General features: G+C 32.5%; 1 protein-coding gene across 1 annotated transcript in view; it reads right to left on the reverse strand.

Annotated features, from left to right (window-relative positions):
* LOC141347598 (regulating synaptic membrane exocytosis protein 4-like) overlaps positions 1–17,603 on the reverse strand; it is a 31,796-nt gene extending 14,193 nt beyond the window's left edge. The window contains exon 1 of the mRNA XM_073852588.1: positions 17,123–17,603. Within this exon, the coding sequence (XP_073708689.1) occupies positions 17,123–17,219 (97 nt within the window). The 5' untranslated portion in view covers positions 17,220–17,603. The remainder of the gene's footprint in view (positions 1–17,122) is intronic.
* Between the last annotated feature and the right edge of the window lie 1,445 nt (positions 17,604–19,048).

Consider the following 19,048-nt stretch of genomic DNA (forward strand, 5'->3'; position numbering starts at 1 on the left):
AATTTGTCTCTTCTGCTCATCAAGTGCATTTATTTGATCCAAAGTACAGCAGTAAAAATTATGAAATATTTTTTCTATTTAAGATAACTGTTTTCTATTTTAATATATTTAAAAATGTAATTTATTTCCATGATTAAAGCTACATTTTCAGAATCACTATTCCAGTCTTCAGTGTCACATGATCCTTCAGAAATCATTCAGATATTCTGATTTGCTGTTCATTTTTTTCATCAGTATTTAAAACTGTTTGATGAATAAAACTCTTTGGTGAATAGAAAGATCCAAAGATCAGCATTTATGTGAAATAAAAAGCTTTTTTAACATTATACACTAAACCATTCAAAAGCTTCAATGTAATTTATTTTTTATTTTTTGGGAAAGATTATAGAATTATAAATTACAGAAATTAATACTTTTATTTAGCAAGGATGCTTTAAACTGATCAAAAGTGATGATAAAGACATAATATTACAACAGATTTCTATTTCAGATTAAAGCAGTTATTCTGAATTTAACTGAACATAATAATAATACATGTTTTTTTAAGCAGCAAATCAGAATATTAGAATGATTTCTGAAGGATCATGTGACTGGAGTAATGTTAAAAATTCAGCTTTGAAATCACAGGAATAAATTTCATGCTTTTACTGGAGTAGGTACTTGAAACTTCATACACCACTGGTTATGAGTTGTTGCTAGAAAGTTATTGGGAGTTTTTTCAAAATAAGTATGAGCAATAATGAATTTGCTCTGTAAATACTCCATTTTGACATTAATTATATCTTGTGTAAGTGTGATGTTTCTGTTCCCTGGACATCTCACTGGCGTTTTCTGCGCTGTCAAGTATTGTGCAACCACAAGTAGATCTCACCAACCAGATCCCCTGACAACAGATAAAGCATCTAATTTTATCAGTATGGCCAACACTCATTAATCAAAGTGACATTCATGAATTTACGACGAACAAGAAAGAAATAAGAGGCTTTTCTAACAAGCCCTTTTAGTTGCTATCTCATCTGGCTTGCATTTTATGACCCAAGCTTGTCACTTGTCAGGGTGCTCAAATTTTTTTCCTATCAGTTTGATTACAAGAACAAAGAGGCTTCTAGAAAAACCTATTATAAGACTTAAAGGTCCACTGAAGCGCCTTGAAACACGCAGCGTTATTCTATGTGGTGACGTACTTTTAACTGAAACAAAAACATATCGCCCAGCCCCGCCCACTAATTTTGAATAGCCAATAGCGTTCCATTTATATCTGCTCGGGCAAGAGCCGTTGAGCTCGGTAAAGCCGCATTTGTAAGCTTATGACAGCCACAGACTAATAAATTACCCCACAGATTCAATATGAAACTTGCTTAAACGAAATAGTGATCATTATCATGCTGAGGCTGTGTAGTTTAATACATGCCGACCGCACATATCTCCTCCGCGTCTCTGTGTAGGGGGCGGGACACTACGGACTCTAGAGAGCATTTGATTGGACAGAACGTTTGATTAGAAACTGAAGTGCACGGTGATATCATCCAAATCCTTGATTCATATTGGCGGAAGTGACGAGAATGTAAGTTTTGAATGCCCATATCTTGTAAATGCGAATTTTGTCTTTGTTTTGCAGCACACTAGCTTATAGATCACCTTAAGGCTAATATATTCATACTAAAAGCCAAAAAACTTTAATTTTGATTTCAGGGGGACTTTAAGACTACAAGGCCTATTGTTAAAGCAGATATGAAAATTTAAATGCAAACAGATGCATCGTTCACTTAATTACAGTCAAGCCTGAAATTATTCATACCCCTGGCAAATTCTGACTTAGTTACTTTTATTCAACCAGCAAGTTTTTTTTGACCGGAAATGACACAGGCTTCTAGACTTTTGTTTACATTTTAACAAAAAGTGCCATGTCCAAAATGATTCATAACCTTTGCAAACTGTCACAGTCTATGGGAAAATCCAAAGTTCTATACTATTCCAAATAGTCCATGCTGTTCTAAAGCATCCTAATTACCCTGATTCATTGGGAACAGCTGTTTTAATCAACTCAACAGGTTAAAAAACAGAAGCTCTCTGCTGTTGGTTTGTGGACAGTCATGGCTAAGACAAAGGAGCTCACTTAGGATCTGCGGCTGCGCATTGTGGCTGCTCACAAAGGAAAGGGCTTTAAGACCATATCTAAATGTTTTGAAGTTCCAGTGGCTACAGTGCAAAGTATTATTAAAAAATACAAGATGTTACGCAATGTGAAAAATCTCAGAGGACGTGGTCGGAAGCCAAAGTGACACCTGTGCTGGCCAGGAGGATAGTGAGAGAGGTAAAAAAGAATCCAAGGATCACCACCAAGGTCATCCTGATGAATCTGGGCTCTGCTGGTGGCAACATCTCAAGGCAGACAGTCCAACAGACACTGCACACCACTGGGTTCCACAGATGCAGACCAAGGAGGACACCACTTCTCCAGATAAGGCACGCAAAAGCCCACTGTGCCTTTGCAAATGCTCATCTGAACAAAGAAGAAGACTTCTGGTCTTCTGTTTTATGGTCAGATGAAACAAAAATTGAATTGTTTGGCCACAATGATGTAGCCTTCATTTGGCATAATAAAGGAGAAGCCTTCAACCTTAAGAACACCATCCCCACTGTCAAACATGGTGGTGGGAACCTAATGTTTTGGGGGTGTTTTTCAGCCGGTGGACCAGGGAACCTAATCACAGTAAACAGCACCATGACAAAGGAGCAATACATCAAAATTCTCAACAACAACAACATCAGGCAGTCTGCAGAGAAACTTGGCCTTGGGCACCAGTGGACATTTCAGCACGACAACGACCCAAAACACACAGCAAAAGTGGTGAAGAATTGGTTAGCAGAAAAAAACATTAACGTTTTGCAGTGGCCCAGCCAGAGTCCTGACTTAAATCCAATTGAGAATCTGTGGAGGGAGCTAAAGATCAGGGTGATGGCAAGGAGACCCTTCAACCTGAAAGAGTTGGAGCTCATCGCTAAAGATGAATGGGCAAAAATACCAGTGGAGACATACAAAAAGCTGGTCAGCAATTATAGGAAGCCTTTGATTGCTGTAATAGCCAAATAAAGGCTTTTCTATTGATTATTGAGAAGGGTATGAATAATTTTAGACATTCCACTTTTTGTTCAAATGTAAATAAAAGATGAGTAATACATTTTTCCACATTGATGCGTCTTGTACATCGTCTCATTACCTTCTGGGAAACGTCTGTGTCATTTCTAATAAAAAAAAAACAACAACTTGCTGTTTGAATAAAAGTAACTATAAGTCAGAATTTTCCAGGGGTATGAATAATTTCGGGCTTGACTGTAAATGCTTCATCCATAAATGATTTTTTTTTGTCATTTACCATCTGTCATGTTCTTATGAAACTATATTACATTTTATTTAACAATAGGACATAACCTTGTCCATCAAGAGCTTTCAAACTCCAGAAAGGATCAAAAATAGGCTACTTTTATGTTCTTTCAGAGCTTAAAGCTGTAAAAGAACATTGAGAACATTTTCTTTTGTGTTGCACGGCAGAAACGAACAGCATAATTGAAATTTTTGTGTGAACTGTCTCTTTAAGAGTGCAATGTTTTGATGTGTTGCTAATGGACTGTGCACGTCCCAGGTTAACAGGAATAGGATGCTCTTAACTTGGATCTGATTTAAACATAGCTTGCTGAAGATCATTAGGCCAGTCATTGATTGTCATCTTAATGAGCATGTCAGTTTTCTGGTTTGTCCATGCTATTGATCATGCCATTACCTCTCATTACCCCAGCCTGCCTTAATTACCTATTAACTCTTTGATAAATCAGAAGCACTAGAGGCCTATTGATCTACAGTGATGTTGATTGATGCCTGGTTAGAGGCTATAACCTCTGCGCTCTCTAATCAGATGCCAAACCTGCTTTTGAAGTAAATACCAGAGCTTTCTTTCTTGCCAAATTTCCAAACCAAAGCACTTTTCTTAAAATTACTTTTACTACAACTACTTGTTAGTGGTTGATACTCATTTTATTCTCATTACTTTAATGCAAAAACATGAGAAATAAACCTTTTTTTTTATTTGTACATCATATAACAGTTCTTCAATTGCCTTTATTGTATAGAAATAGTTTATTGTATTTTTGTCATTTTTTATTTTACTTATTTTATTTTTTATTTTATTTATGTTTTTGTCCTGTAAGGATTTTAGGTTTGCTCATTACCTGTCAGTATTTTTATATTTATTCTATATAACCTGGACATTTTTTGATCTGGTAAAGTTTTTTGCTAAATTCCCTGTCAGCTCCTTTATACAATTATTTTCAGTAATGAGAACAACTACTGAATGGAATTATTAAAAGAAAGAAAGAAATAAAGAAAAATTGATTATAAATTTAATTTACACACACACAAAAAAGAAAAACTCAAAACTATAACTTACAGATGCATTATGAGAAAAATACATTTATTTTTTATTTATTTTTATGTATTGGGTGTATATAAAAAAATATAAATAGTTTTGAAGATATTTAAATAATTTTTATAACCTGATCATATTTTTATCTGTAAAGTTCACTTTAAGTTTTAATGCTCAATTCGATCACAATTCATACTAAAATTAATAAATAGGCTCTTTTTTTAAAATACTTATTTAGAAGAATTTTCTTAGTTTAGTTTAGTTTAGTTTAGTTCCTATTTATGTTAATATAATAATCAATAAAAAATGTATTTACACACATTTTAAAAATAACTCTCAAAACTGGAACTTACAGATGCATTATGAGAAATATACATTATGGACAAAACACTGTTATGTTGTCTAATTAAAATTAATAAATAATCTTTAAAATATATAGATTTTTTAACCTAGGTTTTTATCCTGCAAAGTTCACATTTATTTTATTTTATTTTATTTTATTTATATATTTTAATGTTCAATTCCCTGTCAGATCCTTCATAATATTTTCTCAGGAATGAGAACCACTACTGAGAATAATTGTAATTATAAAAAAAAAAGAAAAAAAAAAAGAAAAAATGTAATTTGCATTCAAATTTTGAGGTTTGATGTTCAATTCAATCACAATTCAAAAATCTTAATCAAAATAAAATTAATTCTTAGGCTCTTTTTTTTCTCAAATTACATTAATTTTTTTTTTATTGATTAGAAATATTTAATTTTATTGTGATGCTCAGTTTCCTGTCATCTCCACATATGGATGTATTAAAATCCTTTTAAAAGGCCCAAATACAGAAGTGTTTAGCATTTGCTGGTTGTTAGATGAGGGCCCATCTGTTTACTCACAGTGGAGGATCTGATCATACACAGATGTATCCTTCTCAGCCAAAAATCATGCCAAATATTTACACATATACTGCCCAACTCCGATGTTTTGCGCACAGGCTCAATGAGACGTGCGCTTTAGGAGTCAGGAGACAGAGAACAGCGCTTTGATCTGAGCTATAAATGGATGCAAGGGGGAAAAATGACCTCAGAAGGTCATTTATCAGAAGCAAATAAATGAGAGTTATATTAATATACCTGAGATATTTCTGGGATTTTATGAGTTTGATTTTTCATACTGGCGCTTCGGTAACTGCAGACCAGAGACAAGACGGCGGATATGAGATGAAAAACATTTGTCTTGTGTCTTATAATTTGAGTATTTTATCATTGTTTTAGTTTAAATTGATCTATATTCATATGATTTATATATTTTTTAAATGTGACCCTGGCTCACAAAACCAGTCATAAGGGTCAATATTTAATTAAATAAATAAGTTCTTCATTGATGTATGGTTTGTAAGGATAGGACAATATTTGGCTGAGGTACAATGAAACGTGAGGGTTCAAAAAAATCAAAATACTGAGAAAATCACCTTTAAAGTTGTTCAAATGAAGTTCTTAGCAATGCATATTACGTTTTGATATATTTACAGTAGAAAATTGACTGAATATCTTCATGGAATGTTATCTTTACTTAATATCCTAATGATTTTTGACATAAAAGAAAAATCTGTAATTTTGCCCCATACAATGTATTTTTGGCTATTGCTACTAATATATACCTGTGCTACTTAAGACTGGTTTTGTGGGGGCCACAAATAAACATAACATGTAAGATCAGAAAGTCAAACAAGCCAGGTTCAAACTCATATTCCCTGCATGATCACCACTTTACAACTAAGTCACGGCTCTGAATTAATTTCCTTTCAGAACAATGCATTCATTCAAAATATGGGCCAGCGGATGCTTTTTCAGATACTTCAGTCATAACGTGTGGGCGGCAATAATTGAGCGAGTGAGTGTCGACATTGTGTGAAGCTTCAAACAGTCTCATTGTGCAGATCAGCTCAGAGTGGCTTATATAAATGCTATAAGGCAGACGAACCACGCTGTGATTTACTACACAAGTCAACTGCTACTTAAACTGATGTGCCCGCCGAACGCTTCTGCCAAGCGGCGTATTAAAAACAAATGCATGTTTGCTTAGGATTTTCAATTATGATCTTCATTTGTTACAATGGGTGATTAGCATTAGAGCACACCTGTTATTTCATTATTCCATCATTATACAGATATAATTGTCATTGTAGTATTATATTGACTCTTCAGTTTAACCACACTTTTAAATGAATGAATTAATTTTGAAGGCTTAAAGTTATTGGATGTACTCCCTGCGAGTATGTAATGTGATTATTTTGTTCTAGTGATCAATAATGGTGAAGCTCATGAAAAGCTGTCAAGAGCATGATCATATTTCACCCCATAGACGTTATGTTTTATATTATATTTATAATTTATGTTATGTTTAAAATTATTCTTAAACATTTCAGTAATATTTTGCATAAAGAAGGATATTAAGCCTAGAAATATTGTATTAAAGTAATAAGATTTGAATTATATTTAACTTAATTTCGAACTTAAAAGAAAAAAGAAAAGTATGTTTTACATTTTATTGCATTTATAATTATATTAAAAATTATGTTTGGTTATATTATATTATATTATATTATATTATATTATATTATATTATATTATATTATATATTATATATAAGGAAGTTAGGTTTATTGATATAGTATTACAGTAATAAGATTTTACTTATTATTTTTCAGTGTTTTAAATAAAAAATATTATTAGAGTGTTTTACAGGAAAATACTATTTCAGTCTTTCTACTTAAAAACGGAAAACTTAATTTCAAAAGAAAAATATAAGTATGTTTTATATTATATTGTGTTTACAATTATATTTAAAAATATGTTTGGTTATATTTTGCATAATGAAAATTAGGCCTAAAATATAGTATTACAGTAACAAGATTTTAATTTGATTTACTATTCAGAATAGTTAAAATGACAAGAAAATATTGTTACAATGCACTGTAAAATAATTTTTTAATGTTGAAAATAAAAAGAATAATTGGAGTATGTTTACAAGAAAATACTATTTCCGTCTTTTTACTTAAAAATTGAAAACTTAATTTCAACCTTAAAAGGAAAAAATGTTTTATATTAATTTATATATGATTTACTTTAAATTTGAATTTAATTCTATTTTAAAAATATTTTGCATTAAGAAAATTAAGCCTAAAATGCAGTAATACAGTAACACGATTATTATTAATTAGATTTATTATTCAAAATAGTTATAATTTTTAAAAAATAATGTCACAATGCAAAAATGTGAACAAATTATTTATATTTTATATTTGATGTTGTAAATAAAAAAAAAAGTTTTGGAGTATGTTTAAAAAAAAATGTTTTAGTCTTTCTACGCCATAATTTCAAACTTAATTTCAAACTTAAGAAAAATACATGTTATGTATTTGTATTACATTGTATTATATTTTATATATATATATATATATATATATATATATATATATATATATATGGTTATATTTTAAAGAAATTAAGCCTAAAAATACTGTATTATAGTAATGAAATTTAATTTATATTTATGTTTTAGAATAATAGTTAAAATGTCACAATGAAAAAAAAACTAAACTACTGTATTACAAAATTGTACTTTTAATTCAATGCCTTATTTGCTATTGTAATTAATTGTCAAATTTACTAGCAATTTCTGAGTGAAAAAAAAAAATCTACATCCTGTTTTTCTGTAGGCTTCATTGTTTCAACATTTTTTACTTTATAACTTTTTGGTGAAATATGGCCTGGGCATTCACTTGCAACCATAATGATTATTGATGATCAAAATAAAAGTCCATTATTTTCATTTCCAGACTGTAGTAAAGGACATGACAGCAGGTAAATCTGAGCATTTGTGCACAACCATCTGTTCTTCCTCCCGCGCGTCACTGTATCGCTGTGCTTTCCGACTACATTTGCCAACACAAAGGGTGCAGACCAAATGCACCTGCACGCTACACTACCAGAGGTCATGCTGAGAGAGAAAAGAGAGATCAATCAGAGCAGCATTTGCCAGGCTTGTGTGTGCAGTAATCTGAGGCACAAGACAGATTTTTTAAAAATAGTTTTACATTGCGATAAAAAACTATTCTTGGTCAGTGTCTTTTTGTCTGTCCTTTTTACCTACTTAAAATCCAATCAAACGGCATCACTTATTTTGTTTTCAGAGAATGAGGAATGTTTAATTATATTTATTGTTCAGACTAGGTAAAATGTCAAGAAAATAATGTCGCAATGCAAAAAAAAAAAAAAAAAAAAAAAAATCTTAATGCACTGTAAAAAATATTTTTCAATGTTTTTATTACATTATATTATATTTAAAATTATATGAAAAAATATTTGGTTATAATTAAGCCCACAAACACTGTATTACAATAATGAAATTATTATATAAAATATTTATATATATAAAATTATATTTATTCAAAATAACACAAGAAAATAATGTCACAATCCAAAAAAAAAAAAATCTTAATGCACTATAAAAAATATTTTTTTATGTTTTCAATATTTGTTACATTATATTTAAAATTATATTTAAAAATATTTTGTTATATTTTGCATAAAGAAAATTAAGCCCATAAAATTATTATAGAAAATATTTATATATAAAATGATTTATATTTATTTAGAATAATAGTTAAAATGTAAAGAAAATAATGTCACAATGCAAAAAAAATTAGTGCACTATAAAAATATGTTTTAATATTTTCAATATTTGTATTACATTATAGTCAAAAATAAAATTATATTTAAAAATATTTAATTATATTTTGCATAAAGAAAATTAAGCACACCAATACTGTATTACAATAATGAAATTATTATATAAAATATGTATATATAAAATTATTTATGTTTATTTATATTCAAGAAAATAATGTCACAATGCAAAAACAAAACTCAATGCACTATAAAAATATTTATTTATTTAACAATTATTTATATTTATTTATATTCAAGAAAATAATGTCACAATGCAAAAAAAAATGCACTATAATTTTTTTAATGTTTTCAATATTTGTATTACATTTTATTAAAAAAATATAAAATTATGTTTATTTGGTAATGAGTAAATTGCTTTTAAAAAGAAATGCATATTAATAATCAAAAAATAAGTTTTGATATATTTACAGTAAGAAATTTACAAAATATCTTCACATGATTTTTACTTAATATCCCAATGTTTTTTGGCATAAAAGAAAAATCTATCATTTTGACCCATGCAATGTATTGTTGGCTATTGCTACAAATATAATTGTGCTATGGTTTTGTGGTGCAGGGTCACATATATAAAATGTTACTTTACATTTCAACATGTAGGTGCAGTATTAAAACCAAGAATTTAGTATTTTAGAGATGCTTCTACCATTAACAGTGAATGTTGATTGTATGATGAGTCAGACTATGCATCAGTGTGAAACAGGAAATTTCATTATCTGATTGGACAGACTGTTGTCTTCACATTGGCATCATGTGATAGATTTCTCCTGGCTGACTTTTTCTCTTTTTCACTTGGGAAAAAAACGACAGATTGCTTTCTCACCTGTGCCTGATGGCTGGGAATCGAACAGCACTTCAGCTGCCATCGATTCAGGATCAGCACACAGACACACAGCGGCTCACACCGACCGATGAGAATCGACCACTGCACACTTATCACACTGACATTTTCTAAATAATTGAACTTGTGCAGTGGAAACAGATATGCAGTCTCGATGATAAAATATGGTTTCGTGACATTTTCAAAAGAACGTAACATTTGATAAAGTGATGCCACTTCAGGTTGTCTTTCATGATATGACTTCATAACCAGACCTATTTGAACGAGTCCCGATTGCGTCTGATGATATGCTTGCCATTCGAAAATAAGAAATGAAACTTGATTGATCACATTTTCTGGAGATTGTGAATGGTGCTTGGTCATGCCAGACTAACTGCTAAGGTGTTCAGGGTGGTTTGTAATGCTTAGCTAGGATGTTGTTTACTTGATTGAGAAAAAAGGAAAAGAAAAAACAGCTCTATCACAAGTCATGAGTGATTTTCATGGTTTCTGGCTTCCTCAATTGGAAAATTATAAGAAAATACGTTGAAACACTAGTAATAGCACACCTCTGTTTAATAAGCTGTGTAATTTGTAGTTCTGTCATGACAATGCTCTGAGAGTTTTAGTATGGTAATATACATGGCAATGTTAATGTGTTTAGTCTTGGCAGAATAGATCTGCTACACTGCTGCTGCTGCAGAAGAGCAAGTACCGATACTTGTTACTACCAGTACATCCACATGGAGTATGTAGGAAATACTGACCATAAAACCAGTCATAAGTGTCAGTTTTTCAAAATAGAGATTTATGCATCATTTGAAAGCTGAAAAAATAAGCTTTCCATTGATGTTAGGACAGGACAATATTTGGCTGAGACACAACTATTTGAAAATCTGGAATCTGAGGATGCAAAAAAATTAAGAAAATCACCTTTAAAGTTGCCCAAATTAAGTTCTTAGCAATGCATATTACTAATCAAAAATGAAGTTTTACTTAATATCCTAATGATTTTTAGCATATAAAGAAAAATGTATAATTTTGACCCATACAATGTATTTTTGTCTATTGCTACAAATTTTGAAACAATGAAATTTCAGGGCTGTCATTTGATTCAATATTTTATGCAGTTGAGGTCAAAAGTTTACATAAACCTTGTAGAATCAGCAAAGTGTTAATTGTTTTACAAATAGGAGGGATCATAAAAAAATCATGTTATTTTTTATTTACTACTGACCTGAATAAAAGACGTTTACTTATAGTCCAAAAGGGAAAATAATAGTTGAATTTATAAAAATGGCCATGTTTAAAAGTTTACATACACTTGATTCTTAATACTGTTGTTACCTGAATGATCCACAGCTGTTTTTTTTTTTTTTTTTTTTTTTTTTTTTTTTAGTGATAGTTGTTCATAAGTCCCTTGTTTGTCCTGAACAGTTAAACTGCCTGCTCTTCTTCTTCTTCTTCTTCTTCTTCAAAAAAGAAATCCTTCATGTGCCACAGATTCTTTGTTTATTTTAGCATTTATGTGTATTTAAAATTTTCCAACAATGACTGTATGATTTTGAGATTCATCTTTTCCCACTGAGGACAACTGAGGGACTATTAGAGAAGGTTCAAACACTCACTAGTGCTCCAGAAGAAAAATATGCATTTTTGAATTTGAAGATTATGGTAAATTTAACTAATTTTGTCTTCTGGGAAACATATATCTTCTGTAGCTTCTGAAGGGCAGTACTAAATGAACAAAAACTGATATTTAGGCAAAATAAGACAAATGTACACATCTTTTTCCTGTTCAAAAGTTTTCACCCCCCGGCTCTTAATGCATTGTATTTTCTTCTGGAGCATCAGTGAGCATTTGAACCTTCTGTAATAGTCACATATGAGTCCCTCAGTTGTCCTCAGTGTGAAAAAATGGATCTCAAAATCATACATTCATTGCTGGAAGGGTTCAAATACACAGAATTTGTGATACCTAAATGATTTTTTTGAAGAACAGCAGGCAATTTAACTGTTCAGGACAAACAAGGTACTCATGAACAACTATCACTAAACAAACAAACAAACAAAAAACATAGCTGTGGATCATTCAGGTAACAACACAAAATTCAAATCATTTTCTCTTGTGGACTATATGTACACATCTTTTATGTGAAATATCTTATTCAGGTCAGTACTAAATAAATAAATAACATGCATTTTGTATGATCCCTCTTAATTTGTTCAAATAATTAACATTTAGCAGAATCTGCAAGGTGTATGTAAACTTTTGACCTTAGCTGTATATCATTTCTTTTTTTTTAAGCGTTGGTGTTTCTTGTCTGAGATCTTGCTGTTTTCAGCATCGCTCATTGAATGACACATTCTCTAAATGTGACGTCTTAATTCTATATTTCGATTCCCAATAGATCGCATTCAGAACACTTTTTTTTTTCAGCCTGACCCTGCTTTTAAAATATAAATATCATCACCCATCATCCTTCAGCACCATATCCATAAACACATGCTGATAATCAGTGTCAGCATTAAATCCCAAGCACACAGACACACATGCACTCAGAGTGGAGACGGATGCTACGAGTATCAATCATCCTGACCTCCTTCTATCTTTTCCTCTGTCCTTGATTCACTACGCTCTTATGCAACACAGAATGTGCGCCTGCCGCCATATGACATCTCACTGATGCCGTGCGTGTGTTTGTTTGCGAGTTATTTTGAGCAGCAGCATCAATGCAGGACCTGTCAGTGTAGGAGGGTTAATAAGCCTCGAGACTTCAGAGCATTCGCTTTTCTTCAGCAGAGATTTGTTCCTGTGTCGGTGGATGGGGGGAGCTGAGACATGTTGTGCTTTGGGATTCTTAGTACACATTGCATCAAACAGCGCTAACAGCAAACAGGATATGAAAGATGAAGTCTGAATGCGCCAAGACAAGCGGTGGGAGGCGACGTTGGGTCTGAAGCACGTCGTAAAGGCTTTGGGCCCTTCGTGTCAAGGTGGCTGGGGAGTGAGTGTGTTATATAGGTGTTGAACCCCCTTGTGTGGCTGTTAGATTAAGTCTTGACACAGAACGAAGGAAAAAGCAATGGGTAAAAGCAGTCTGAACAAGCTTTAACTCAGTTGTTAAAGCTTGAGAAGACACTAATCAAAAAGATCATATGGAATAAGTGCTTTTTGTGATCACAAAGCACTTATTGTATTTTAGCTTAAAAGCAGACCTGAAAATGTGACTTTCTAGCTCTTATTTTGTATTTTCCAAACTGTAAATATGTTTTGTTACATTAAATAGCTATTTCTACCTGATTTAACCCATTAAATTTAGTTTTGTTGGTCGGCAAATAACCATATTAAATAAGATTTTTGACTGAGATGTCATCATTTTTTGTCGGTGCATTAAAAAAATTGTAAAATACATCTTTTTTTGCTTATGCAGGTTTGACGCCATTTCCTAACCGGATGGGATGCAACAGGTTTTCAGCAAGTTTTTCTTCCCTCCAAATGCTGCGAAATGACAACATGAAGTCCAGGAGCTGTAGGGTAACAATTTGTCACTTTATAACTCAAAAGCGCCACCTATATGCCTTGTATTGAGCTGCATTTAATAGTGGTCTATTGTTTTGTTAGCATTGAAGAGAAATACAGTAAGATAGAGTACCACAAAATTCAACAATTCAAATACCAGAAAGCCTAGAGGGTTTTAATGTTTTTTTTATTTAAAATAAATAAATAAAGTATTTAAAAATATATAAAAAAAATACAAATCTTGAAAAAAATAAATAAATATAAAACATATAAATAAAATTTAATAATTTAGTGATAAATAACTAATAAATAAAAATATATAAAATATTAAAAAATGACAAAAATGTTTTGAAAAAAATATAAATATACAAATATAAATAAAATAAAATAATTTTATGGTAAATAATAAATAAAAATATAAAAAATGTAAATATTTTAAATATTTAAAAATTAAATATTTTTTTAAATATTAAAAAAATAAAAATCTTGAAAAAATATAAATTATTCGATGACAAATAAATAAATAAATGTAAAATATTTACAAATATTTAAAGTAAAATATATTTTTAACACATTTAAATAATTTAATTATAAAAAATAATAAATAAATATAAGATAAAAAAAATATTTAAAAATAAAAATCTTAATGAAAAAATATAAATGAAATAAAATTATTTAATGCTAAATAAATATTAAATAAATAAAATAAAAATGATACAAAAATAAAATAATGATAAAACAAGATCAAAAAATATCTATGTTGTGTCTGGTTAGGACATGTGTTTATCTGGATAGATCATGTTTGAACAAAGATGAGAACACAGCTGGCTTGTTAAAAAGTGAATTGTAGTCATTAATGGCTCATTATTTAACACATCTATTAGCCCGCAGACTGCTGCAGTCGCCTCTCTGATAGCTTCAGTTTCATACTTCTGTTTTAGTTTGAGTCTTTTGAGAACACATAATGTTTATGCACTGCAATATCACCCATGCATTTCTAATAAAATATCAGAGAAGTTGCAGGTGACTAGACATGTGCGTATAACAACCAAAGGACCTTCACATTCAGCAGTTCTCGTCTGAAATGGACTGACAAAGACATCATTAACTCCCCTCGTTCTTCTGATGAATGGATCCGTCCGAAAAGCATTAATATCATGCGGGAGTTCATTTTTTTTTCACGAGATAATTTCGCTTTTATATTTGTGGTCAGAAATGTCCCGGGGTTTGAGCAGTGAGTAATGGGTGTTATTACGAAATCACTGGTGAGTTCATTTATTACTGCGTTTGTTCAGCAGAAAATCTTTTCGTCCATCTTCATGTTCACAAACGACAGGTTTAAATGGCTGCAAACCATCCCAATATCAGAAACACTGTAATTTGCACAATATATTTGCTATTAAATCACCAATGCATTTGCAGTCATCTGACAGTCAGCAATAGGTGTTAAACTAAAGCACTTGCGACGTGTTCGTTTGTGTTCCAGTAATTAACATATTCATTAGTGTGATTTGCATTGATTAAGTTGATTTATGCAAGTATGTATCAGCATAAAAAAAAGATGCACTGACCTGATTAGTTAAATGACAGGCCTATAAGTTTAAAAACCAATAGTGTGCACTATAAATTCAAACATATTTAAATGCACGTCCATATTCTTTATTACCATGCAGTATTGCATGATAATGCAAATATATGCAATAAAATTGAAGATGCATATGAGGTGCCACAAGCGTGCATCGTTTTTGTTACGAGTGTGTGTTTGTGTGTGATGCACACATGTTGAACCAAGATGATCGCCAGCCAGGCACAATCTTTTTCCTCTCCATACTAGTCTCTCTCCTGCAGAGAAGTCTGTAATCAGGCCAAGGGTAGAGAGCGAGTGTGTGTGAGCGTGGGTGGGTGTGTGGATGTCTCGGATAGACGTGGCTGTGTAAAAGGTTTTTTGGGTGAGTGGACGAGGAAAAAAAGGAAACGAGGCCGATCAAGAAAGGAAGAGAGCACACAGGGACAGAAAGAGAGGGAGAGATTTATAGCATGCCTAGACTAAAAGCACTTGGGAAATTATGCAAAATTGCAGCTCAAAAACACTCAGCAAGTAGCGCGCCGAGCAGTCGGAATATTTCTAATGAGCGCTAAATTAACGCCTTGATGTCTGCTGATGGATTTGAGACAGACATTAACCTGCAATCAAACGTTGTTTGAAATAAGCCGCAGCCGTACCTGGAGAAAATCACAGCTATATTAGCATTTGAGTGTCAACGCGGTGATTAAACGCCTTCATTAATAAAAACGTCTGTCTGATTAGAATGCCGGCTGCATGTATTCATCATAAAGATCAATTGTTTTACCATTTCACATTTCACGTGGCACCTTTTTTCAAGAGTTTGCGGGCTTGCAAAAACCCCAAGACTGCGAAAGGACCCGAGCATCATTTTGCACCAATTAATTGCTGCAATAATGCGTCCCAAACCCACAGGATAACCATTATTGTCTGTGTTATCTGAGTGAGAGACGCTTTTATCCAAAGCATATTCCCTGTAGTAACCTGAGGTGTCTTGCTTAAAGAAGTAGTACACCTAAAATTGCAAATTCTGTCATTATTTTCTCAACTTCAAGTCATTTCGAACCTGTTTGACTTTCTTTCTTCTGTTAAACACACAGAAAAATTATTTGTCAATACAATGAAAGTCAGTGAGTCCAATGTTGCTACGGACCCCGTTGGCTTTGATTGCATAGAGAAAAACGGGTGCAACATTCTTAAAAAACAAATTTTAAGTCATACACTCTTAAAAGTAAAGGCTCCAAATGGGTGTTTTTGCAGTGATGCAAAGCAAAAAAAAAAAAAACATTTTTGGTTCTCCAAAGAACCTTTCAGTGAACAGTTCTTAAAAGATTTTGAAGAACATAAAGAACCTTTTCTGCATTTAAAAGGTTCAATGGATGTTAATGGTTCTTCATGGAAACATTGATGCCAAAAAGTATCCTTTATTTTTAAGAGTGTACAGATTTGAAATGACACAAGGGTGCGAAAATGATGACAGAACCTTCATTTTAGGGTCAACTACTGAATCTCAAGGCAATTCGTAACTAATTTGTACAATCTAATTCCTATGTTTTCATACAATCTGCTTACACCCTACTAATAGTTATTTTAAGGAACCTTCATGCTTGCTTTTTGCCTAAAAACTGTTGCTGTGTCTCTTTTCAAAGACTGTCTCGACTTGTCAAATGTATATATTAGTAAAGCTGCCTAATTTTCAGAAAAGTAACCATTAAATTCAAAAGTCAGTAAGAAATTGCAATAATTAGCAATTTTATAATGGTTACTTTTCTCAAATGACACCTTTATCTTCATATGTAGCTGACATGCAACCTCTGGAGGGCGCAGCCTATGAAATGAGATAAATCACATTGCACAAATTCATCCAAAATTGCCACCGTTATGTTTTGGAACTGTCCCTTTAAGGCCACATTGGTGAAACCTCATGCCATCTTATGGGATTTGAACCTATAACCTTTTGGCTTCCAGCCCAGGTCTTGACCCACAAAGCCATATCAAATCTCAACCCTCACTCTTACTTGTACTCTAAGTTCCACACATATACGTCCACTCACCGCCATCGTCCTCATCGAAAGAGTTCATGCAGGGGAAGTAGATGGCCAGGGCCTCGAAGGACGCGGACAAGCTGATGCGACTCTGTGAGCGTTCCATGTAAAGGCCCGGCGTAGGTGCCGGCGTCTCCGCTGGCTTGGGCAGGCGCGCCTGGGCATTCTTCACGCGGAGCACGGCACGCGGCGTCTTGGCTAACTTTTACCGGCCCCTTCGCCAGCCCCGTACAAGACAGAAAAACAAACGCTAAAACACCCTCGTAAGTCCCGGTGGACCTGGTTTGGGTTCGAGAATCCTGATGTCCAGAGTTCTTTTGGTGTCTGCAAAGTCCTTGTTTTGTTTCTATCCAGGTCTTCAGGACGAAGAATTAGGATGTATGGAGTCTCATCTCAGTGGCTGATGTCTCAGAGCTGTGCTGGATCTGATTCAGAGAACATGATCTGTTGCTTTTCCCTGTCTAGCTATTCCCTCACAAGGATGGATGGATGGATGGATGGACAGACAGTATATAATGCCGTTTGTGAGGAGAAATGGAGAGAGAGAGAGAAGAGATGGGATTTAAGAGACAGACGGAGAGAGAGAGACAGAGAGAGACGGGGAGAAAAGGTTCTTACTATTCTAGCAGTCTGAGGCTGATTCACTTCATTCAGCGCTGAGCTCTTTGTGGAGACAAAAAGTGGGAGGAGACAGCCGAGAGCTGTTGCTGGGATTCAGGATACTGGCCAATCACAGGCTGCATGTCAGGATGTGGGCGTGGCCACCGACTACAGGCACAATAGCTGTGAATATCTTTCATCCTTCACAGACATCGACCGTCTCGCTCTCTCTCCGCTAACACGGTGAAGTGGGTATCTTGAAACGTCGGGAAGCTGATAGATTACAGACATGGTTTGATTGCTGTATGATTGTGCCTCTCTTTCCAATCATACCTAATTATTGTAGCAGTAAATCACACATATTTGCCAGAAACAGCAATAGTTGGCTATATATTAAGACCTATCAAGTCAATAATGTTGTGAGTATTCACATGAATTATTTAAACAACTAATCTCACATGCAAAAAACAAAAAACTTGTCCACCAGATTAAAAAAAATTAATAACTAAATGAATGCATGAATAAATGAATGATATAATATAATATGTAATATAAAAGATGTAATATAAATAGGGCAAGACATTCCGGAACATTTAGAAATAGAGATGTGAGATGTGCTTTTTATGTTTCATTCTGTTATTGCTGTTTTTAGTTAATCTATCTCTGGTTGTAGGAAATAGTGCTACATAAAAAGAAAAAAAGGTCAAATTAAAAAATTAGATGAAAAAATTAAAATAAAAAATGTCTTGACAAATAACTGAAATAAAATAAGTTAAAATACTAACATAACTAAAACTGAAATGAAATACAATAAAATAAAGCCAAATTAAATATATTTATATATATATATATATATAAACTAATAAATATGATAAAAGTGCATAAAAAATTAATTAAATTTCAAATTAAAATGAAAACTGAAAACTTGGATATAAATGTCACATCCTTAGTATACAGTTGAAGTCAAACGTTTACATACACCTTGCAGAATCTACAAAATAGTAACTATTTGACCAAAATAAGAGGGATCATACAAAATGCATTTCGTATTGACCTGAATAAGACATTTTAATTTATTTAGTTTAATTTTTAAAAATGACCCTGTTCAAATACTGTATTAAACTTTTGGTTTGGGGAACGTGTAAGTGTCTTCTGTAGCTTCTGAAGGGCAGTACTAAATGAAAAAAAAAAAGATATTTAGGCAAAATAAGAAAAATGCACAAATCCTCATTCCGTTCAAAAGTTTTCACCCCCCGGCTCTTAATGCATCGATTTTCCTTTTGTAGCATCAGTGAGCGTTTGAACCTTCGGGTAATAGTTGCATATGAGTCCCTC

This window comes from Garra rufa, chromosome 12 (genome assembly GCF_049309525.1).
Source record: "Garra rufa chromosome 12, GarRuf1.0, whole genome shotgun sequence".
Taxonomy (NCBI): Eukaryota; Metazoa; Chordata; class Actinopteri; order Cypriniformes; family Cyprinidae; genus Garra; species Garra rufa.